Source organism: Pinus tabuliformis, chromosome 8 (genome assembly GCF_031772625.1).
Source record: "Pinus tabuliformis cultivar Carrire ecotype Pingquan chromosome 8, CPIR1, whole genome shotgun sequence".
In the NCBI taxonomy this organism is placed as follows: Eukaryota; Viridiplantae; Streptophyta; class Pinopsida; order Pinales; family Pinaceae; genus Pinus; species Pinus tabuliformis.
The window spans coordinates 1,235,779,981-1,235,803,944 of NC_142294.1; the positions used below are offsets into that span (position 1 = coordinate 1,235,779,981).

The 23,964-nt window shown below is 37.7% G+C and overlaps 1 protein-coding gene across 1 annotated transcript; it reads right to left on the minus strand.

The window, feature by feature from the left end:
- Positions 1–2,722: 2,722 nt before the first annotated feature.
- LOC149239867 (aspartyl protease family protein At5g10770-like) lies at positions 2,723–6,376 on the minus strand. The gene is made up of 2 exons (XM_089367228.1): positions 6,190–6,376; positions 2,723–4,002 (listed from the first exon to the last, which is right to left on the minus strand). The coding sequence occupies exons 1-2, from the start codon at positions 6,374–6,376 to the stop codon at positions 2,738–2,740; spliced, it is 1,452 nt and encodes a 483-aa protein (XP_089223354.1). The 3' UTR covers positions 2,723–2,737.
- Between the last annotated feature and the right edge of the window lie 17,588 nt (positions 6,377–23,964).

Consider the following 23,964-nt stretch of genomic DNA (forward strand, 5'->3'; position numbering starts at 1 on the left):
AACATGCGCACTGGTTCTTGGATTTATCGTTGAGCTGGTGAAATTGAAGATGGTGGAGCGAAAAGCTAGCAAGGTGGCCAAGCTAGAAGCCCCGGCATCCATGTTTTGGCTTGAGTGTAGGGGAATGGCTCCAATGGAGCTTGCTAGATTGCAGTGGCAGCAATGCCCAGCATCATCCCTTATAGGTCTCCGCAAACCACCTCCTCTGAATGAGCCTCGACGGCTCAGCATCCTCTATCGGGGTCTCACCATAGTGGAATGAGACTTCCAGCAAACTGCCAAGTGAACCAGACTATCAATTGCAAGAACCAACCTCGTAATGGACCCGTCCGTCTGAGAAGGGACCGCTTCGACGACAGAGAGGCCAACCGAATGCAACACGGCCCACATTCCCTGCTCCAGTCAAGTTTTATTCTCCTCATCCTCACCTACCCTGCTCGGTATCCCATCCGCCATTACTGTTGCGTTGCTCTGGATCGAGTGCATTCTCCGGGCATTAATTGTCCCAGGTCCCTTCGTCTTAAACCTGGTATGTCCTATCCATCTGCGCGCATGGGGTGCCACGTGATGCCTGAGGGACGACATGTGGCCAGCTCCCAATTCCCGTCCCATCGCCTTAATCACCCGCATCCGGGGAATTAACATACAATTTTTAATAATACTTTTAAATAAAATTATTTTATATATTACTTTATATATTTTATTTAGGCATTTAACTTATTCATTTATTATAAGGTCATTTATTTAACTAATTTTCCTTTTAAATTATTAATTAACTTATAATTTTTATTAATTATTTCTCAAACCAAATACCCTCAATAATAATTTATTTATTTTTATACTAATTAAACTAATATAATAATTTTGACCCTGGTCCTAGAGTCAAACTAGCCGTTAGGATAGGTAGCTGTTGGAGACTCCGCTTAGACTATTTAACATGATGAGCTAGATCTGTTTCTTCAACTTGTCCTGACGATGAACCACACTAGTTGGTTCGAAACGCGTCAACAAATGGTATTCCATGTGATTTTCGCCGAAGAATTTTTCTCTAACTTGATATGGATCACAGAAGCCTGAACTCTATTATTGTAGAGCTAGTCCTCGCAGTCGAATCCAAACGGGCCTGATGCCAATCTGCTCTGTCTCGGGGTCGAATAAGAGAGTGCATCGCTTTGAGGAGCACCGAGGCATGTTCAAAGTGCTAGTAAGAGGACAAGACCCAATTGGTATGATCAGCACGAGCGAACCTCAAGGCGAACCATCCCCTCACGAAGGTTTGCACGAAAGGGATGTCCACCAAATGATGACCCCAAACTTCAGCTGCCCAGGTCTTCAAGCGTGCAACCGAGTAGTTCCGATCTCTGATGCGCCCAACCAGTACTCGATCAACAAATTCCATTGTCTCACCCCACTGAATGTCCTCCTCAAGCCTGAGAAAGATGTCGTCCGCCTTTGATTTGGAACACCTGTACTTCTTTTTAGGGCCATGTGAGGGAGGTAGGATATGTGATCGGCCCAAGGGAGGGGCAGTAACAATCGGCGGAGAAGGAATCTGGTACGATGAGGAGGGGTCACCGATGCCAGTTACAGGGGGGGACCAGAGAGCAGGGGCATGGTGGTGAAGCTTCCCGACGAAAGACCGAGTGACCCACAGAAACCGGCCGAGACAGTGGGCAGTGAAGGGGTTAATAACGGTCGGGAGATGGAACCAGATGCCGATGGATCTAAACCAGAGTTAGGGTTCAAGCAGCCGGAAACGAAACCGAGGGTAGCTCGAGAGTGAGGGGGGGTAGAGAGCGTAGGCCAAGTAGGTGGTACATCCGGAAGGACCACAGGATATGACCTTGACTGTTCCCCAAGCGAAAACGGAGAGTAGATTTCGGAGAGGCCCGAACTGTACATACCTTCTGATGTGGAGAAGGATGAGTGCCAGATGGATACCCCCTCTAGCGGGTCTTCAGTGTAATCGACAGCTTCTAGGTCCTCCATTTCGCCAGTTGCGCCTTGGAACGACGGACACCTCGGAAAGTAGTGAAAACTGGGGAAAATGACAGATCTCAGGATAACGGACCGAGCTGGGCAGGTAGTAAACCGTCACGTGGTGTCAACCGGAAGGCGCGACACTGTAACCCTTCCTTCTTAATAGTCAACCAGTTCGAAACGATGAAGGTGCTAACGTCGGCAAAGGTGAACGGCAGCTGTGCAGTGCGGGTTAACGGAGGTCCGGCACGGTTCAGTAAACTGCAGAGGGTTTCTGAAACCCTAACCCAAACCCTCGCGCATCTTCTCCTGTCCGGTCTCCATCTTGTTTAAGAATCATTCTCCAATTAATCAATAATATTAATATTACATGTGTTTTATTATTATATATATATGTGAAAAGCTATTAAAATGAACTCTCTATATATATATTTTGCAATGTTAAATTATTTTATAATGAGTTAAAATTAACTATTTATTAAAAAATATATTTATTTCGTACAATGTTAAATTATTTAATATATAACAACGCAATTTTGAAAAATATAATATTTGATACCTTATGGAAAGTTGAACGCATTGTCCATGATAATGATAAGGCTAGGATGGGACTAAAACATCCATAAAACCCAAGACCTAAACATCTTTTTGAGTTTTGCATGACAGAGGCTGCCGTCTTTTGCAGAAACCAGTGAAACATAATCCTACAGTTAGCCCAGCAACGTACAGGGAATTTATTGGAATTATTGGAGCAGTGCTAAGTCGCGCAGGAACCAGTGGCGAAGCCAAGTCTTCCGCCCGCCGTGTCAAAAGCAACCTTCATCTGCTGCTGTTGGAAGTTCCCGATAATGTTAACACTGTTCGATCCAGATTCCTGTGCGAATGCCAGGCACACCTGGGATCCGTCACTCTCAGCGGTAAACAAAATCCCTTGGGCGCTCACGTTTACATCCGCGTTGTTCTGGAAATGAAAAGTTATACCTGGAATGTGGACCTGGCCCTTGCTAGACAGGTCGTAGCAGGTGTCGAGGAAATCCTCTAAGGGATCCGTGCTCGGAAGATCCTGTGTCTGGCGCCGGAACGAATCTCTCAGAGCAGCGTATGCCCGTGGGACGAGCCGAGTTATGGTGGTTCCAGAGTCCACAACCGTGCCTCCTGTTCCAAGAACAGCAGGCGTAAACGAGAGCCTTTGGTCTCCGACGCTTATGCCGCTCAATCCCACAAAATAGTAGGATTCAAATTTGGGATTTGAGACGAGAGGGGTGAAAACGGCATTGGCTGGAATCGAACCCTCACCGACGCTGAACGAGCCCGTTGACGAGGATCCGAAATCAGGAAGGCAATATGAGAATTGGCCACCATATTTGCTTTTTGTCTGAGAAGGAAAGGCAAGTGGAGTCCGCCCCAGTCCTAAAAGCCCGGCAGACCCCTCAAAGTGCCCTGTATTGTTATACCCGCATCCGAATTCGAAGCTCTGGAAAGAATCGGAACCCAGAGTGAGTGTCTCCTGGCTGAAATCTCCCTGAGTTATTGATCCATCCGCGTAGCGCATTTCATAAACGCAGCCCCCATTACTGCAGGTGTTATTATTGCCTTCTGAAGTGGTCAATTCAGTACAGGCAGCCGCATCACAGGACAAGTGTCTGTAAGAAGATGACTGCCGGGGATCGAATACGGTACCGTCCTGTGAATAACAGCTTGAACAAGGCTGGCATTGTATCCAGGTCACATCGCTACCCGTGTCAATCATCAGCGACTGATTCTTTGCCGGTGTGCCAAACCCTGCTGTTAGAATGTAGTTTCCTCCACCGTCATTGTCTTCAGGTTGAACAGGAACATCGGTCAGTGGAGAATAAGTCCCGCCGGTTCTGGACCTTATTGTATTCAAACGAATATTGTCTCGTTCGAGAGTCTGAGAGACAAAGTCTTTCCATGAGCTCGAGTTGGTGGGTTTGAGAGGTGAGCAGGGGCCGTGAAGATCAGCCAGTGGTATCTTCACGCCTGGCTTTAGCGCTTCCTGACCTGCACACACAAATTCTGATTATTATTATCACTTTTTTTTATAAAGCATAGGAATATTGTAAACATAAAGCGTTCTGGGTTCTCGTGTGTATTAACGTAGTGTTCAAAACTCCATATGACCAAACATGAAAACGTTCAAGTAGCGAGTTCTGGTTTGTTCTAACGTAGCGTTCAAAACTCCATATGACCAAACATGAAAACGTTCTGATGCAGTGCTTATTAATAAAAACCATAGTTACATAATTTGAATTCGATTCGATTGGCAAAAGAATTGACAATATAAAATTTAATATAAAACTTTTGGGTTTAACATCTCAATATTTTTATTTTTTATTTTTATTTACATTATTTTATATATATTCACTTATTTATACTATTTTATATATATTCATCTAGTTTCAGTGATCAAGTGTCAAAACACTTAACTGGATAACTTAACCAAAATATTAATAACACTAAATACAAAGTGAAATGGTATCTACAAACATCTTGAAAGAATCACTAAACCCAAAGTGAAATGATGTTTAAAAACATCTTTGGTAAGTGACTATGGGTTCTCATTCGTCCAAGAACTTCTGGTAACTTGAGTGACTCAAGTTTACTGAAACCCTTCTGGTAACTTAAGTAAGTGAAATTTACTGAAATCATTTTAATACGAATTTTTTTTTGAAAAAGTATTTACTCTCTATCTAAGCATCTGGAAAATTCCTGTGAATTTCTTCATTTTTAAAATTTTTCACTAAACACAAAGTGACTATGCTAGGTAACTATGGCTTCTCATTAATCTAAGATCTTCGGGGACCTTGACTCTGTCCTATGGTTTCTCATTAATTTAAAATCTTCGGGCAACTTGACATGACAGAGTCGAGTTTACTGAAACCATCTTAATACAAAAGAATATTTGGAAGAAGTATTTACTCTCCATAACCTGCAAAAGAAGCTAGGCATACAGAAAATTCCTATGAATTTCTTCATTTAAAGCTTTTCAAAATTTTAAAAGTTTTAGACTGTAATACTGGTGGTCTGGGGATGTTGAACTGCCCATGAGTCTGCATTGAAGCAGAACAACAGCCACGCTTAAACTTATCATTAGAGAATGTGTTATTTGGATATCTATTGAGATGGACTGAATGTAGGAAAAGAAGTTGGGATGAAGTGCAAGTACTAAGTTACTTAGATCCCAAAGGAATTTTATTGGGCAAAAAAAATTCTCTTGTTTTACTTGAGTTCTGTAGATGAAATTTGTTGTTTTTTCAGGAAAGCTGATAAGTAAAGCAACCTTAAGCTGTGTCACTAATATCTTTTATTTTATTTGAGTTTTGTAGATGAAATTTGTTGTTTTTTCAGCACAATTGAAGCTGTGACATTAATGGTAATTTTTAGTCAAAAATCTGAAATATGTATATCTGTATTCTTTTTCTTTATTTCAAGGAAATAATAAAAACATATATATATATTTTTACAGTAGAAAATTTCTCTTTCTAGTAGATTTACTAGATATTTTTTTGGAAAAATTTATAAAAAAATAAAATAAAATAATACTGATTTATATTAAAGTAGCCTTCAAAACTCCATAAGTAGATGCGATCTAAAAACCAAGTTATCTAGTTTTTATTAATATAAACCAAATATTAAAACTTTCACATGTATTAAAACATATACACTTTGAGTCTACTTAATGGTGACGAGCATGTGTTTCCACTTAAAAGATCACAGGCTCAAAACCGTAGGAGGTAGAGTATGTATGCTTTTATAGATTCAGCAATCAAATAATTGTACAATGAATCTTTTCATTACAAAACCACAACCATACTAATCAAATAATTGTACAATGAATCTTTTCATTACAAAACCACAACCATACTAAAAAAAATCTGTAGCTCAGCTATCCATTAAGATTTAAATTTATAGAATGAATATGATAAGAAATTGATCATGAATAAGATAAATACAAATTCTAAGTAATTTATGCATCCTTGTCAAAAAAATTCTAGGTGATTTATGCATCCTGATTAAAAAAAAATTATCTAAAAAATACTCTAATAAAAACAACGAAAGAAAAGAAAATCAAACCCAATTCAATCAAATTAGCCAAATCCAATCCAATCAAATTACACAACCAAAGAAAAGCAAATCAATTTCAATTCAATCAAATTAGCTAAATCCAATCCAATCAAATTAGCCGACCTGCAGCTGAAGCTGAGCATTCGGCAACTCCCTGTTCCCACTTCAATTTGTTGAAGTATTTAGCCGAGACAGTGTGATAATTCTGGCGTTCTAGGCGTGTTGCACTGCCCATGTGCAGGCATTGAAGCATTAAAACAACAACCACCATTACACTAAAGGCCAGAAAATGTGTTGCTGGGTTACCCATTAGGATGAGATGTACGAAATGACGAAAGAATAAGGTTGGAGTGAATATGTTTGAAAAGATATATCTTTCAGACATGTCATTGAAAGATGAATGGAAAATATTATTATATAGTGCACAATACAATGCTGCGACCATGTGATAACTACCTCACTGATATCATTGCTAATTTTATGTAATGTAAATAACTACACCGATTTTATGCAATTATTCTTGGATTTAGATGCGATTAACTAATATAGTTTTTCAAGTGCATAGCCATATGCATAGTAAAAATCTTAAATCGATATTTCCCTCTCAAAAATCTGATTTTATGCAATTATTCTTGGATTTCGTTGCAATTAATTAATATAGCTTTTCAAGTGCAAATGCATATCCATGAATAAAAATGTTAAATCCTTATGGTCCTTCTCAAAAATCTGATTTAAAGCCGGCGTTATGTACATCTGTACATCCAATCCACGCCGAATTGTTGTCAACCATTCTCATCTGAATATAACAGTTGTAATTAATTAATATAGGTTTTTTTAAGTGCATCCATGGATAAAAATGTTAAATCGAAGTCGTCCATGGAATTAAGAACGCATGTGATATACACCTGCCAGGCCGTCTTCAAGGCATTAGCATCTGTTCGTGGTGGGATAACCATGGTCAACTGAATCCCTTTCACCATTTCTAGTTAATAAAGTACAAAAAAAAATCACATTTCAAGTTTTTCTTTTAAAGTTAAAACGACATAAAAGTAAATGAAGCAACATGAAAATAAATGAAATTTTTAAGCAATATATAGTTTTTCTATGCAAGAAATCCATGACCCACGGTAAGCATCTGTCAATCAAAATCAAAAAAATATTAATGTGTTGTTGGAATAGTTATTTAATACAAAGTTGCCCTGCTCAATATGAATTGCATTGCGTGCAATTAAAGTGTGAAATGCCCGACTATATATCAAGTAGTTTATTATGTTGTCTTGTTGCCATATAGGAAAAGCTTAAAATGTATGGTTAAATATAAGTTCATAAATTATGTTTTTTCGAGAGCATGTCGAGTACAAGTAAGACATTGTTTTCACTGTGTGAGAAACAAAGTTGTGGTAGACTTTTATAAAAAAGAATTCAATGTATTTTCTCTCGCGAAATTAAATCTAATACATATACTGTTGTGCATTTTCTGAAGAATTTATTTTTGTTTGATTGGTACAATATTAGGTTTTTGGTCTATTTTGGTTTTCGGCCTTTGCTAATTTCTTCATAATCTTATAGATAACATATTAAAGACATGATAAAAATGAAGACAACAAACTTTCGAAGACATGATTAAAATGAAGACAATAAAGTTGTGAAATGGGATTTGAAGTAGTATATATGAGGGAGTGTAAGACAATATACTCGTATTTTTACATATTTGACTATTAAATCAAATTAGATCTTTTAGTGAGATAGGTAAGGTAAGGAGAGGAGAATGTGTCAAGGGTATGCATTATATTATTTTAGGACTAGTTTCACAAGTTGTACGTTGCGGTTGTGTTGGGCATAGTGAGACGTTGTGGTTGTGTTAGCATAGCGAGGCGCTTTTCCCATTGGGGGTAGCACTTCGGTATTTTTTTTATGCGTACTTAATATTAGTTGTGCAAACCTAAAGATGAGGAAAAACGAAAATGGTGTACGTACCTACCCATGGTTTTATGCATGGGTTTGCACATGGTTTTTGATACCATGGTTTTCTTCCCATGGTCGAGTCATAGAGTGATGATGTTGTAATTCTAGGAGTTTGAAAATTCATGTTGTTAGTTTAATTTTGTCAAGTTGAGTGAAGTCCCCAATTTTTAAAAATAGATGTAAAGTCTAAAATTAATTCCAAGTCAAGTTGAGAAACATAAGATGAGTTGAAAATTCAAGAAATGTTTTTGTTGTAACAAAAAGGGTGCAATGTCTGTGGAATGGACACCAAAGCATTGAATTACTAAGTCGAAATTGATAGGAGGTTGAGTTATTTCAAAGTGAAATAATAAGTCATTTAATTTAAACTTGTTCTTGGCGGCTAAACGCCTATAGACAGGCACGGCCATAAGCAAAGCAACCAAGCATTGGAGGCTTGCCAAAGCTACGGAAAACATAGCGGAGCTAGTCATGGGGATGCAAGGTCTAATCCTTCAAACAACCAGACGAAAAGCGAATGGTCTTGCTGACCATCTGGCAAACTGTGGAGCAGACAACCCCAACATTGCCATTGACAGATGCTGGCGGGAGTTTGATGACCCACTCATAAAGGAAGCATGCATACAACTGGCAGCGAAAGATCTTATTCAGGTTACCCAACCTTAATCGAGGACGGCACCTGGCAACAGTCTCGAAACCACGAGGAGATTGGCAAGGATTATCAACCTAAAGCCCTCAACGGGCTGATTGGACACAGGGGGCGGTGGAACTCCTGGCGGCAGCAGCTCTTGCAGATTGGAGATCATAACGAATTAAGCGACGGGATCCAGTACATCAGACACCGTCCTTTCAGCACGCACGGAGAGGATTCGTATGGTAAGGTATCACCACCATTAATGGCAATTCTGAGTGGAAGACGGTGGAACAAGGCCCGAAGGAACAGCTTCAGGCATGATAGCATAGGGGGCATACCTCCCCTCACGCGCCACCATCCCTTGAGAAGGTTTTCACCACACACTTGGCACCCGGCTCGTCAGCCTTGCAGTTACATCATGAGCCCCAATTCTTCCAGGGACAGGCTCGCTTGTGCGACTCCTCAGATCACCCATCAGCAAGGTACCACCACTATCAGAGGCATTTACTCCAATCTCCTGAGGAAGCATCACTTCTTTCATTATAAAAACATGGGCAATTGCCCTGTTCTCCTCATTGTTCTTAACGTTTGTGTTGAGAGTGGTTCCGCTTACAATTCTGGTTCAATTCGGGCAAGTCACAAGAGGTTCACCATGAAAGATGGGAGCAGCCGCTGCGAGGCAGCTAATAGGGAACTTCAGGCAGCAAGAAGTGGCTACGAAACCAGGACTGCGACCAGGATCAAGCGCAAAATTGCAGAATTGGAGGCTGAGGCGAAGCTTGAGGAGGATGGTCGCTCGGAGATGGAAATTGCTGCTGAGGTCAACTGGGTAACAGACCCCGGCACTCCCGCGAAGAGGGCCACACAGTTTGTGCGCACCCAGGCGGAAAGCTGGCGCATGAAAACCTTAATAGCAAAGGCGCTGGAATCAGTCACAGAGGTTAATCTTACCACTCAGGTTAATCTCACTACAGAACAGATGGCCAGGATCACAGACTACAATAGCTCCCTGGACAGCAAATTAACCGCGGTGAATGAATCGATCAAAACCCACAACCGTCTGCTTATGCTGCTCATCCAGCTTCTCAAAAATTCCATTAACACTGCTCCTGCGGCTCAGCCAGCCACTTCCAGTGCGAACCACGCTGCTCAGCCAGCGACTTCTGCAGCGTTTCAGCCTGCATCCCTGGAAGAACTGCAGGCGAGGGTCGACAGCCACGTCAAGAACAGCGGCTTGGACACCATCGCCCAGATGGGGAATTACCACCTCTAAGGTCTTCATGTTAGCTCCTTTCCCGACTCGAGTTCTGGCTTCTCTGTTATCTTTTCACTCAGTTATCTCGGCTTTAGTCTGTGTCTGTTGCTCGGCTATTACTTCTACTATCTACTCACGGTAGTTCCTGTGGTTTAGAAATGTTTTGTTCTGTCCATCGCCACCCTGCGTGGTGTGCTTCGTTTTGGTTTATATGTAACACTTCTTCTGAGCAAGCGATTAGCCCAGGAATATTGTACATCCTTGCTCACACTGCCTCGGCAGGTTTTTGTATTATACTTGTTATATAATATAATCTTCTCACTTACAAAAAAAAAATAAAAAAATTTAAACTTGTTCAAAAAATCATTAACTTGGCTGCATTTTCAGTGGTACCTCACACCCTAATGTGATACAAAAGCATGGTATTCAAGTGAGACATCACAACCTAACTTGTTAAAAACAAAAATAGGTAAAGAGAAACCTAACTTGTTAAAGACAAAAATAGGTAAAAAGGAAGGCGTCAAAATGGGTAAAGGAGGAAATCCTCTGTAAATACTATCTACAACCATGTTTTGAGACAACTTAATGATAAAATTGATGTTGCTTCGAAAGAAGCTCCTATCTACAACCATGTTTTGAGACAACTTAATGACAAACTTGATATCTACAACCATGTTTTGAGACAACTTAATGAAAAACTTGATGTTGTTTCTTCATGTTCTGAGACAACTTAATGAAAAACTTGATGTTGTTTCGAAACAAGCTCTACAACCTCCTCTCGACATTGTGGAGCTTATGAATTTAGTCATGGACGGGAAATTGATGCAATGGAACTCACAAGTGGTCTTCCTTTTTCTCCTTATGGAAACTCACATGGAATTTTTTATTATTATCTCTTTTTAGAAGGTTCACTACATATATGATACACAATGTTGAAATTGGAAATGTACTAAGAGTTGATAAAATTACATTTGATACTAGAAAATGTATAGTTTCTATGGCTTTTTAAAAGAATTTGACGTAACACACCCCAATGTATATATTCCATCATGTATATATAAAGATTTTTTCTTTGAATATATATATTATGGATAACTTAGAAACGTATCCTACATAATGTTATTCACAAATATGGGTTGAACCATTACCCTTGTTCAAGGAAAACTATACCATTTAACGTGACATTTTGATTGTTCATAAAAGAGTAGAGTTTCATTACTTCCTTGGGTCTTAAATTCCTAACTTGAAGACTATTTTTTAGCTAGTTGTCTCCTTAGTTGTTGACACAATGAGTTGTTATCCCTCCAACTGGTTTTAAATTCATCTTTGGCCCCTTGCTATAATGCTCCCGGAGTAGGCTTCCACACCCGCCCTCCAACTATTTACCAATACACCATAATAAAAAACAAAACAAAACTTGAAAACTTTGATAATAACACTTGAGATGAAATTGTGATATAGATTGTAAATCACTAACTTTATAACACATATTTTGTGAATTGTAACAAACTGAGATATTCATGAAACCTTTCCTTATAAATTAGAAATCAATTAAATTTAATAACAAATTAAAAAAAATTATATAATAGAATTATAATAAACAGTAAAGTGTTGGAAAGTTTGATAATAACAAAAATGATGAAATATAGAGATTATTAGACACTAACTTTACAATACATAGATATTTTGGGAGTTGTTAAAAATAATTGATATATACTTTCATAATTTCCTTATAATTTACAAATAGATTTAATTTAATAACCCATTAAAATGTTTATATATCTACATTCATGAAAAATTTACAATAATTAATAATATTAATATTAATATGAAATATGCTTTATTTTATATATATAATATATTAAAATGAACTATTTATAAAATATATGTCAATGTTAAATTATTTTATAATTTCTTAAAATTTACTGTTTATTAAAAAAAATCGATATCTCACAATGTTAAATTATTTAATACATAACAACCGCAATTTTCAAAAATATAATAGTTGATACCTTATAGAAAGTTGAAGGATAGGCATTGTCCATGATAAGGCTAGGATGGGGTTAAAACCTCCATCTAACCCAACACCTAGACATCTGCTTATTGAGTTTTACGTAACAGGAACTGTCGTGTTTTGCAGAAACGGGTGAAATATAACTTTGCAATTATAGCCTTAACAGCATTGATTAAATTTGAATGGTTGGCAAGGGCATTTATTTAATTAATCTTTTAAAGATGAAAAGTTATAAAAAAAATTGTGCTTCTATTAACAAGTGTATATTAAATAAACTTTTTATAATAATAAATGCCAAAATGAAATGGTGTTCTTCTAAATCTTTAAAACTTAAAAAGTGGCTACATTAAAATACTATAAAATCTCAATAGAATTTAGTAAATAGGTAAAGGTTTTTTGTCAAATTCTATTAAAAAAATGTAAACATATGTTTCTTCTATTCATTAGGTAATCTTCAAAAGTATTTGAATTTTTTTCATTGAAATTATAAATTTATTTGCACAATGGAAATTTTTTTTTATTTTTTTTTTATTTTTGATTTGTTTCTAATTTATACTATATGTTTTGTTCAGCTTGAAACAATTTAAAACAAACCAAAAATATAAATATATACCTTCAACAACCAAGGGAATTGAACTTTTCTCTTAACATTGCTTAATCAAATATCACTATCAATAGACTTTCATCTCCATTAAAAACTTCAAGCTTTATAGATTCAAAAATTTATGTAATTAAAAGGAAAATTTTCCATATCTAATAGTGAAATATTGTAATATGTAATACATGTCTGCAATATTGTTTTTGTATGGATTGGTTGGTTGTTTTTTTTGTTTAAGAATGGTTTTCAAATTTGGTCCTTACAATGAATTCAAGTTTGGTTGATATTTTTTTCTAATAATGCGGTTTCTTTTCCTTGATGTCTTTTTCTAATAATACGGTTTCTTTTCATTAACAATGTCATTTAATTTTTATATGATTTCAACATCTCCTTAAAAATCCTTCATAGCAGTAGCTACATGGACACCCACAGGCACAACTTATTTCCTAGATGCCGAATGGAGAGCCAAATGGAGAGAATGAAGCGGAAGACACAATAGTAGTTGTATGGATAGCTATTGGCATTCTATATCTTTTGGGAAGACCAATCGGAAAAAGAAAATTAAGTTGTAGCCTTGTAGGAGACCAATCTTCAGTTGTGTGGTTATTAATAGAGCCTTGGATTTTCATTTTAACACTTCTCCCTCATTCAAAACTCTACATAATTTTATGGGAAGCACAATTATTATTTCTCAATTTTTTTTTATAACATTAATTTCTATGTTTTAAAAAACTTGAGATTTAATAAAGAAAAAGGATTTTTAAGATAAGAGAAGAAATATGGGGTTTTAAATAAAGTCTGATTTTACAAATGCTAGGCTTAATAGTAAGCTTGATTACAATAAGTTCAAATGGAAACAATGCTAGGATTTTGTAAGCATTATGGTTGTCAGTCACAGAATAATCTAAAAATAGAAAAGAGATGGTAGTAGTTTTTTACAAGAATATAAAAAATGTTAGAATCACTAAGCATAGTTGATGGGACCAGCCCTATTGTACCCCGTCAATTATTAAACATATGATTTGTGATAATATCCGATGGTTGATTTGCATTAGTGTGATTAATTGTTTGGTACTAGCTCTTAATTGTGAAGGGGACACCTATCCCGACCTTGGGCTCTGCTCTCCCGCCTTTATACTACACTCTCAAAAAACCCTAATCCCTCATTTGGTCACTGTGCTCGACATTTCTCTATTTCGTTGAGAGGGTTGGCTGATCTGTTTCATTTTGCAGTTGGTGAGGGTTCGATGGCTCTCTGTCTGCACACCTTGGTCACGAATCCCGCCCTTGTAGCTGAGGGTTCTGGTTACATTTTAGCTCTAGTTGCATTCCTCTATTCGCCAATTCTCTTAGGGGTTTTGAAGCTCGGCTCTGTGGGTGCCAATTCTTAGGGTTCTGCAAGTTGCTTTCTCCATTCGAATGGTGGTGTTAGCTACCTCTTTGATGGCTCTGTGGGCGTTGTTTCACTTCATGGTCACTTTGATTTTAAGATTGTGCTTGTGGTTATAGTTCTATTGAAGCTTTCGATTTTCTGTGAAATTGTTTCACTATATAACTGTCAATTTGTCAATCGTTTCAGGCCACGGTAGTGGGGTGACCCAGCGCTCAGCTTCTACTCGACAAGTTTACACAGGTAAGCCCTCTATCTATGATTCACGACACTACTCTGATTTTCTGTTAATACTAAGGGTTTTCACTCCTTGTGAGCAGCGTCCACTCTAGTGGCTGTGACTTGGTCGAAAGCTCTCCTTCTTCTGTACAAGCTTGACTCCTCTGTTAAGTTCCAACTCTGTAAATCCTTACCCCTATCTTTCTGCTTCAGTTTCGGAATGTAACTTCTGTTTGTTGATGGTTGGCCCTTGGTGGTTGCAGTGGACGTTGAGTCATCTTGGTTGCTGGACTCAAGTCCTGTTGCCCGCACATTGGAATGGGTAGGATCATTCCATGTTACTTTGTTTGTTTTCTTGTCTCGACACTCTTGCTGCCTGTTGGTTGTCTCTAGTCTGTGGTCAAGGGCTTCGGCCTCTCTGTTATTGGCTTTATGTCTGAATGCCTTCGAGCATTAAAGAATTTTGTAACTTATGTCTAAATGTTGTTTAAGTTATTAGTTGGGGTTTTGAACCATGGTCTCGCCGTTTGGTCTTTACAATTTACAATCTCGTCCTTAACTTGGACTATAAACATTTTTTATACTTCTGTGTATATGTTTATGCAAATATTTTGAAAGGAAAAAGAAAATATATTTATATATTCTGGTACTTGTAGATGTATGTGGCATCCTTGCTATGACTGTGTTTATTGGTTCTATGAAACCCTCTGTCGATGTGTGATTGTAGTCTTTGCCAGGTTATTTGTAAACTTAGGAACTGTAGATGTTCGTTGTAATTGTATTTGATTCCTCTGTTGGTTATTTCACCCTCGTATCTATGGTTGATTCTTCCATGAGGCCCTTTGTTGTTTCACTGAATTTGACTTTCTCGATGGCTATTAAGAAAAACTAAATTGCTAGTTCTCTATGGTTATTATGGAACACACTCAATTCTTAATTAGGAAGAAATTAATATGTTGCTGCAATGGAAATGGATTCAAATTCTCTTTTAAAAAATGCTTATATGTTTCTATTCTTTTCAGCTATGATGGAATCGTTATAGTTTTTGATTTTTTCCCTTTTTAAAGGATTAATGTATAGTTACTTAAAACTGTCAACAATTACATATGGTTATTCATGATAATTGTTCATTTCTTTTTATCTAGATTCTAAAATTAACCTACAACAGTAAATTTAAAAGAAAATGTAATGAAAATAAAAACAGTAGGCTGAGATAGCCTTAAACTTGCCACAACATCCTAAAGGCTATTAACCAAAAGAATTAAATGAGACTTAGAAAACTAGCTGTGAACCTTTCTAGTCTACTGAGACAAATACTCCAGCCTTGATCTCCCCTAGTTGGATGCTCCTACGTCAGGCTCCCGAGGTAATAAAAATTCATGGCTCTGGTCCATGAGCTCCTTGACTGAATACCCTGCACGCTATATCTGTCTTGTGTCAATCCATGAAGTATCCTCAATGGGATAGTTCTTCCAATTGACAAGGTACTGTAGGTACTCTTTAATTCGAGTCTACCTGACCACCTGTGCATCGAGGATTCTCTCAATCTCAAGGGGCTGAGCCGAAGGCATTTGCCTCATCCAAGAACTACTTCCTTTCTAGGTATCCCGATTAGGCCGTGCCAAACTATCGTCTTCAGGATGGGTAGTGTATGGAAACAGATCTACCACGTTAAAGATAGGTGATATGCCTATTCCTGGAGGTTGTTGCAATTCATAGGCATTTGCAGAAAATTTACGTTAAATTTTGCAAGGTGCAATTTTCTTAAATTTCAATTTATTGTATTCACCCTTAGGGAACCTTTCTATGCGAAAATGTGCTAGGACTTGGACCCCTACATTAAATTGTACATCCTACCATTTCAGATCTACCTACTATTTATACCTCTGACTGCTATCCTATAACTTTGACTTTACCTGCTCATGTAGGTCATTAATTGCTCTTGTGAAATCTTCCCCATCAGCACTCCTTCTTTCCAACTATCCTAGATCTCATAACTCATGCACTCCACGAGGATGCATTCCATACAAGATCTGAAAAGGACTATTTCCCGTGCTGCGATTCAGTGAATCGTTGTAATAAAATTCTATTTAGACAAGTACATGATCCCACATCTGTGAAATTTCTCCAACTACACTTCGTAGTAGGTTTCCCAAGCTCCTGTTTATCACCTTCGTCTGCCCATCAGTTTGTGGGTGATAAGCGAAGCTGAAATTGAACTGTGTGTCTAGCTTTTTCCACAAGGTGCACCAGAAATGCCTTGTGAATTTCACATCCCTGTAGGAAGCAATGGACTTGGGTAGGCTGTGTAGTCTGACAACTTCAGTGAAAAACAAGTGTGCTACGTGATTGGCATCACTAGTTTACCTACAAGGGATGAAATGTGCCATTTTTGAGAACCAGTCCACTACCACCGTAATGGAGTCATACCCTCACTGTGTTCTTGGCAGACCCAAGACAAAGTTTAGGCTGACTGAGTCCCATGGTCTACTTGGAATAGGTAGTGGTGTGTAGAGTCCCGTGTTCTGACTGTGTCCTTTCGCCAACTGACACACTTTACACCTGGTCACATATCGTTGCACATCTCTTCGCATCTTCGGCCAGTAATAAAAATTACTAAGCTAATTCTAGGTCTTCTCAATGCCGTAGTGTCTGGCTAGACCTCCGCTATGTTTTTTTCGGATGATGTTCTCGCTCATTGAACATTCGAGAATACATAGTTGTCCTCCTTTAAACAACAGCTCCTCTTGTAAGTTATAGTCCAACCATGGACTATTATTCCTCAACAAGGGGTTTTGGTAGGCTTCATAAGCCTCCTTGAAATCTGCATCTGTTTGATACAAGTCCTTCAGGTGTTTGAAACCCAACACTTGTATCGTGCTCTCCTATAAGAGTAAAACTCTTCTGCTTAACGCATATGCTACTTTGTTGGCCTGTCCACTGATGTGCTTCAATACAAACGTAAAAATCTGCAAGTACTCAACCCATTTCACATGCTTGTGATTCAACTTATGCTGCTACATAACATACTGCAATGTAGAATTATCGAAGAACAAGACAAAATCATTACCCAAAAAATAGTGTCTCCAATGCTTCAATGCTTGGAAGACAACATAAAACTCCTTGTCCTAAGATGTGTATTTTTGCCTACTTTCATTTAAATTTTCATTGAAGTAAGTCATTGGTTTGTCTTCCTGGCTAAGTACAGCTCCAACGGTTGTACCAATGGCATCATAATGAACTTGGAAAAGTTTGTTAAAATCAAACAATCTCAAGATTGGCCTTGCAGTGATCTTCGTCTTCAATATCTGGAAGCTTTTCTTTGCCACTTTAGTCCAATGGAAAGGTTGACTTGCCTTTTTAATGGTGTCCAACATAGGTGCGTAGATCCCACTAAAATCCTTTATAAACTTATGATAGAAACTCACCAACCCGTGAAAACTCTGAACTTCCGACAAACTCTTAGGGGATGGCCAGCTGATTATAGTTGCCACATTTTCTGGGTTCATTTTCAGCTCATTTTATGAAATCACAAAACCCAAATAGACTAATTCCTTTTGAAAAAAAAGAACATTTTTTCAAATTTATCAGCAACTTATTTTGCTGTAATTTCTCCAGCACATATCTAACATGTCGAAATGTTCTTCTATGGTCTTACTGAAAATTAGTATATCATAAAGATATACAATCACGAATTTCCCAATGAACTCTTTCAACATCTCATTTGTTAGGGACATGAAAGTGCTAGGGGTATTACTAAATCCAAGTGGCATCACCAGCCACTTATATAGACCTTAATTAGTTTTGAAAGTTGTTTTCCACTCGTCCCCTTCTGTTATTTTGATCTGGTGGTATCCACTTTTTAGATCTATTTTAAAAAAATATGTTGCTCCAATCAAGCAGTCCATCATGTCATCCATTCGTGGTAGTGAGAACCTATACCTGATGGTAATCTTATTGATGGTCCTTGAATCAGTGCACATTCGCCACTCTCCTCCTTTCTTGGGAGCTAAAACTGTCAGAACTGCATAGGGACTTAAACTTTCCCATACCAATCCTTTGTCCATCAATTCCTGTACCTGCTTCATGATCTCTTTGTTGTCCTTAAGACTCATCCGGTAAGCAGCCTTGTTTAGTAAACTAGCTCTGAGTATAAAATCTATGTGATGGCTGATACTTCTCTTGGGTGGTAAGTTATCCAGTAAATCATCCACCACAATGTCGCTGAACTCTTGCAACATATCCTGAATTTCTTCAGGTAAGTCCGAAATTTCAGTATGTAACAACACTATTCTCGGCCTCCTCACAACAACATCCTTTATCTCATTATCTTTAGTTTGCTTCAAAAATTCTTTTCCTCCAACCAGAAATGCGTTGGATCCACTAGCTTCTATTGTCTCTTCTTCCTTGATGGGTACAAGTGTATGCTTAATCCCATCCTTGACAAAATTATAGCAGTTTGTCTTTCTGTCATGAACCACTTTTTGGTCACACTGCCATGGTCTACCTAGCAGAATATGACACATGTCCATAGGCATAATACCACAAGTTACCTTGTCCCTATGTTTTCCAATATGGAACTCAACCTCACATTGTTCATCAACTAGAAGTTGATGCCCTTTCTATAACCAAGACACCTTATACGGAGTGGGGTGCTTCAACCTTTTCAAACCAAACTTCTCCACCGTCCCCGTGGCAACTAGATTATCAGTGCTTCCACTGTCTATAATCAGTTTGCAGCATTTCCCATGTGACTTACACAGTTCGGAATAATGCCTTTCTTTGGGTTTGGTCAGCTATCTCCTTTTCTGGTTTCAACAGTACCTTATTCAAGATTAAGGCCTCTCCTATCTCCGGTACATTCTCTACCTCCTAGGGTGGTGCCTCTGCTTCCTCTATTTGAGCAACATATGCTCCTCTTGGTCCAGCTTGTTCACCTTCAGGACACTCATAGGACCCCCACATGTGGCACGTGTAACACTTGATGGCATCTCCTCTGCCTTTGCCACTACCCTTTCCACACTGGTATGGCCTTCCTCCCCTAGTGCTACTTTCCTTTTCTGTTGTTCTTGAAGTCTTTGAACTACTTCCTTCTTCACTGTGGTTGGCAGTTCTGCCTTTGCCAAAGGATTGTCCTTTCCCTCTGCCAGATCCACGTCCTCTTCTAGCATTCTATCTCCTAGTAATCTTCTCTTCTGCCTTCAAGGCACTCTGATAGGCTTCATTTATAGTTTTTGGGGAAATAATACTTATCTCATCCAATATCTATAGCCTTAGGCCATTTACAAACCTCGCTATTTTTTCTGGGGTGTCCTCCACGTAACCTACTCTTAGGTTCACCTGATAAAATTATTCGGTGTATTCTTTTATAGTCATTCCCTTCTGCTTCAGATTCTGCACCTGTTGGTACATAGCAATCTGATAATCTTTGGGCAAAAACTCACCCTTTAGTTTGGCTTCCATCTTGGTCCACCTTTTAATATGTTGCTTATTTAATCTCCTTCTCTCTGCTTGTATAGCATCCCACCATAAGGCTGCATGCCCTTTCAACTTGGTGGCAACAAATTTAACTCTTCTATCTTCGTTGATCTCCTCATATTCGAAGTACTTGTTTAACTCACTGATCCAGTCCAATAGTACTTCTGCGGACAAACTACCATCATAGGTTGAAATCTTAGGCTTTGTCTTACTACTAGCAAACAAAACTGACTTTCACAACCTAATTTCAGGTCCTTCCTCATTTGATCCATCTATCGTAGATGCAACTTCTTCCTCACTCTCGTCTCCTTCGTTCAGATCCCTTCTCCTTCCTGCTTCTACTGCCACCAAACGAGCACTCAAGATCCTAATATGCTCTCTCAATCCTTCATCTGCTACTCTTTGAATAGCTCTTCCACGACCTTGTATTCCAACTTCCATTTATAAAAAAAATCTTAAACCTGGCTCTGATACAAAAATGATGGGACCAACCCTATTGTACCCCATTAATTATTAAACGTGTGATTTGTGATAATATCTAGCGGTTGATTTGCATTATTGTCTGATTAATTGTTTGGTACTAGCTCTTAATTGTGAGGGGGACACCTATCCCGACCTTGGGCTCTGCTCTGTTGCCTTTACACTACACTCCAAAAAAACCCTAATCCCTCATTTGGTTACTGCGCTTGACATTTCTCTATTTTTCTGAGAGGGTTTGCTGCTTTGGTTTCATTTTGTAGTTGGTGAGGGTTTCATGGCTCTATGTCTACACACCTTGCTCTTGTGGCTGATGGTTTTGGATATGTGTTAGCTCTAGTTGTAGTCCTCTGTTCGCTGGTTCTCTCAGGGGTTTTGAATCTCGGCTCTATGGATGCCAAGTATCAGGGTTCTGTAAGTTGCTTTCTCCATTCGGATGGTGGTGTTAGCTACCTCTTTGATGGCTCTATGGGCACTGTTTCACTTCATGGTTGCTTTGATTTTAAGAATGTGGTTATGGTTATAGTTCTGTTGAAGCTTTCGATTTTTTGTGCAATTGTTTCACTGTATAATTGTTAATTTGTCAATTGTTTCAGGCCATGGTGGCAGGGTGACCCAGCGCTCAGATTCTGCTGGACAAGTTTGCACAGGTAATCCCTCTATCTTTGATTCACAACACTGCTCCGATTTTTTGTTCATATTGAGGGTTTTTGCTCCTTCTGAGTAGGGTCCACTCTTGTGGCTATGACCTAGTGGAAAGCTCTCCTTCTTCTGTGCGAGCTTGAATCCTCTGGTAAGTTCCAACTCTGTAAACCATTACCCCTATCTCTCTGCTTCAGTTTTGGAATGTAACTTCTATTTGTTGATGGTTGGCTCTTGGTGGTTGCAGGTGGACGTTGAGATGTCCTGGTTGTTGGTCTCAGGTCCTATTGCCCACACGTTGCAATGGGTAGGGTCATTCCATGTTTCTTTGTTTTTTTCTTATCTCGGCACTCTTGCTACCTATTGGTTGTCTCTGGTATGTGGTCGAGGGCTTCAGCCTCTCTGTTACTGGCTTTATGTCTGAATGCCTTTGGGCATTAAAGAATTTGTAACTTATATCTGAACGCTATTTAAGTTATTAGTTGGGGTTTCGAACCATGGTCTCGCCATTTGGTCTTTATAGTTTACAATCTTGTTCTTAGCTTGGACTGTAAATATTTTTGATACTTCTATGTATATGTTTATGCAAAGATTTTGAAAGGAAAAAGAAAATATATTTATATGTTCTGGTACCTGTAGATGTATGCAGCATCCTTGCTATGATTGTGTTTATTGGTTCTATGAAACCCTTCGTCGATGTGTGAATGTAGTCTTTGCCAGGTTCTTTGTATACTCAAGAACTGTAGATGTTGGTTGTAGCTGTATTTGATTCCTCCCTTGGTTATTTCACCATCGTATCTGTGGTTGATTCTTCAACGAGGCCCTTTGTTGTTTCACTGAATTTGACTTTCTCGGTGGCTGTTAAGAAACACTAAATTGCTAGTTCTCTATGGTTATTATGGAACACACTCAGTTCTTAATTAGGAAGAAATTAATCTGTTGCTGCAATGGAAATGGATTCAGATTCTCTCTTAAAAAATGATTTTATGTCTCTATTCTTTTTAACTATGACGGAATCATTATAGTTTTTGATTGTTTCCTTTTTTAGAGGATTATTGTACAGTTACCTAAACTATCAGCAGTTACATATGGTTATTCATGATAACTGTTAATTTCTTTCTATCTAGATTCTAAAATTAACCTACAACAGTAAATTTAAAAGAAAACATAATGAAAATAAAAACAGTAGGCTGAGACAACCTTAAACTTGCCAGAACATCCTAAATGCTATTAAATAAAAGAATTAAATGAGACTTAGAAAACTAGTTGTGAACCTTTCCAGTCTGTTGAGACAAAGACTCTAGCCTTGATCTCCCCTAGCTGGATGCTCCCGCTTCAGTAGTTGCCACCATCTAATGGGTAATTTCATAATTGAACAATCTTGTTTGAATGGTTGTCAAAATGGAAAAATCTTTTCTGAATGGTTGGTTGACAAGAAAGAAAGAAAATTTTGCAAATTATGAAAGAAAATGAAGATACAATAGAAAATGTGGTTATAATGTAAAACCGTCAATATTATCACTTTAATCTATTTTTAAACACGATAAAATTACATCTTTAACTAATTTATTTCATTTATTACTATAAAATGAGAATGTATTAATTGATTACTATAAAATAAGAATTAGAATTAATAAAGAGATTACTTTGTCTATATATTGAAGTTCTCTAAAAGGAAACCCTAAATAAAGAACCATATCAGTCTTATTATGTTATCTTAAGATTTCCATGTCAGAACATGAGAGTTTTAAAGTAATGATGTCTTCATGGAAAATGTAAGGAATCTTATCGGCTTTATTATACTATGTCAAGATATCTATGTGGAACATCAAAATAATGTCATGAATATGCCTAATAAAGGTAGGATGGAAGATGTTTAAATAGTTGTAGGATGACCAGTACTCGAATATAGTCGGCATGATCAATACTCAAATATATTTGGCATCCTCGAGGATGTAGTAGATGGTAGTAGTTATTTACAAGATAAAAAAAGGTTTGTGAATCACTAAGCGTAGTTATCACCATCTAATGGAGTAATCTCATAATTGAACAATCTTGTGTTAATAGTGGGTTGACATGAAAGAACAAAATTTTAAAAGTTAAAGAAAATGGAGATACCATAGAAAATGTAGTATGTGGTTATGACGTAAAAATGTCAATATTGTAACTTTAATCTATTTTTAAGGACTGGACAAATATGAAAAATATCGTTTCAAATATTGAACTGCATACCTGTTGAAGGCCATTTATTGGGACTGTGAAATCACTTGCTTTTATCGACGCTTCAGAAGCTTCATACATCCCCTTTCGATCCCCTTGAAAAATGAATATATGAAAAAATATGAAGTGAAATACTTCAATAGATTGATTTTTTGATGTTGAGCAGAGAAAGATGTAATTACAAGTAGAAGTAAATATAAGGAGACACAAATCCACATCAAACCTTCGAGTTGAATGGAAATATTAAGAGATTCTGCTTGATACGGAGTGTAACCTTGATGGTTCTCATTCCACACCAATTTAATTGTTTCCTCCTCAGGAAGGGAAAAAAGCCTTTGACTTTGTTCAAAGAGTTAGTCCAAAAAATCTTCATTGATGACATGATAGATGATATAAAAAAATTCTAGAGTCTATACATGACTATATAAATATCAATCAACCATTCCATATATAATAATTTTAATCGGTTCCACCTATATTAATGAACTGAATGAAAGGCCAGGGAAATGAAAGTTGAAAATTAAAAGTGAGAGTTAAAAATACTCTGCAAACTTGTGTTGCACTGGCCATAAGGTTAGGATTGGAAAAATCAATGTAGGCAAGATTCACGAGCTCAGAATAATCTACCTCAGTCATCGTTAATTCTATCTTTTCTATTTGTTTCTTCTAAAACTCTAATACCTTCAAAATATGCCTTATTCATGGATACAAATACATAGCTACTTCTCCTTTGCTATCAATGAATGTGAAAATAAACCTTTGTTATCAATGAATGCAAACATAAACCTCATATCATGATTGCTAACTCTATCAGTGTTGCCATTATGACTAATGACCTGGGAATGGATGAAAAACCTCCACTATGTCCCATAACACTTTCTGGAGTGTTGGCAGAACCTCCTGCAAACATTAGAGTGTTAAATTAGTCAGAGAACTAGAATTTTTTGAAATGTCCTATGGATAGGCAACCTTTCATACAACATTTTATAATATTATTTAATTTTTT

Coding starts and splice junctions, on each gene's coding strand:
- LOC149239867 (XM_089367228.1), bottom strand. CDS start 6,376: ATGGGTAACCCAGCAACACATTTTCTGGCCTTTAGTGTAATGGTGGTT. Junction 4,003..6,189: donor ATGCTCAGCTTCAGCTGCAG/GTCGGCTAATTT, acceptor TTGTGTGTGCAG/GTCAGGAAGCGCTAAAGCCA.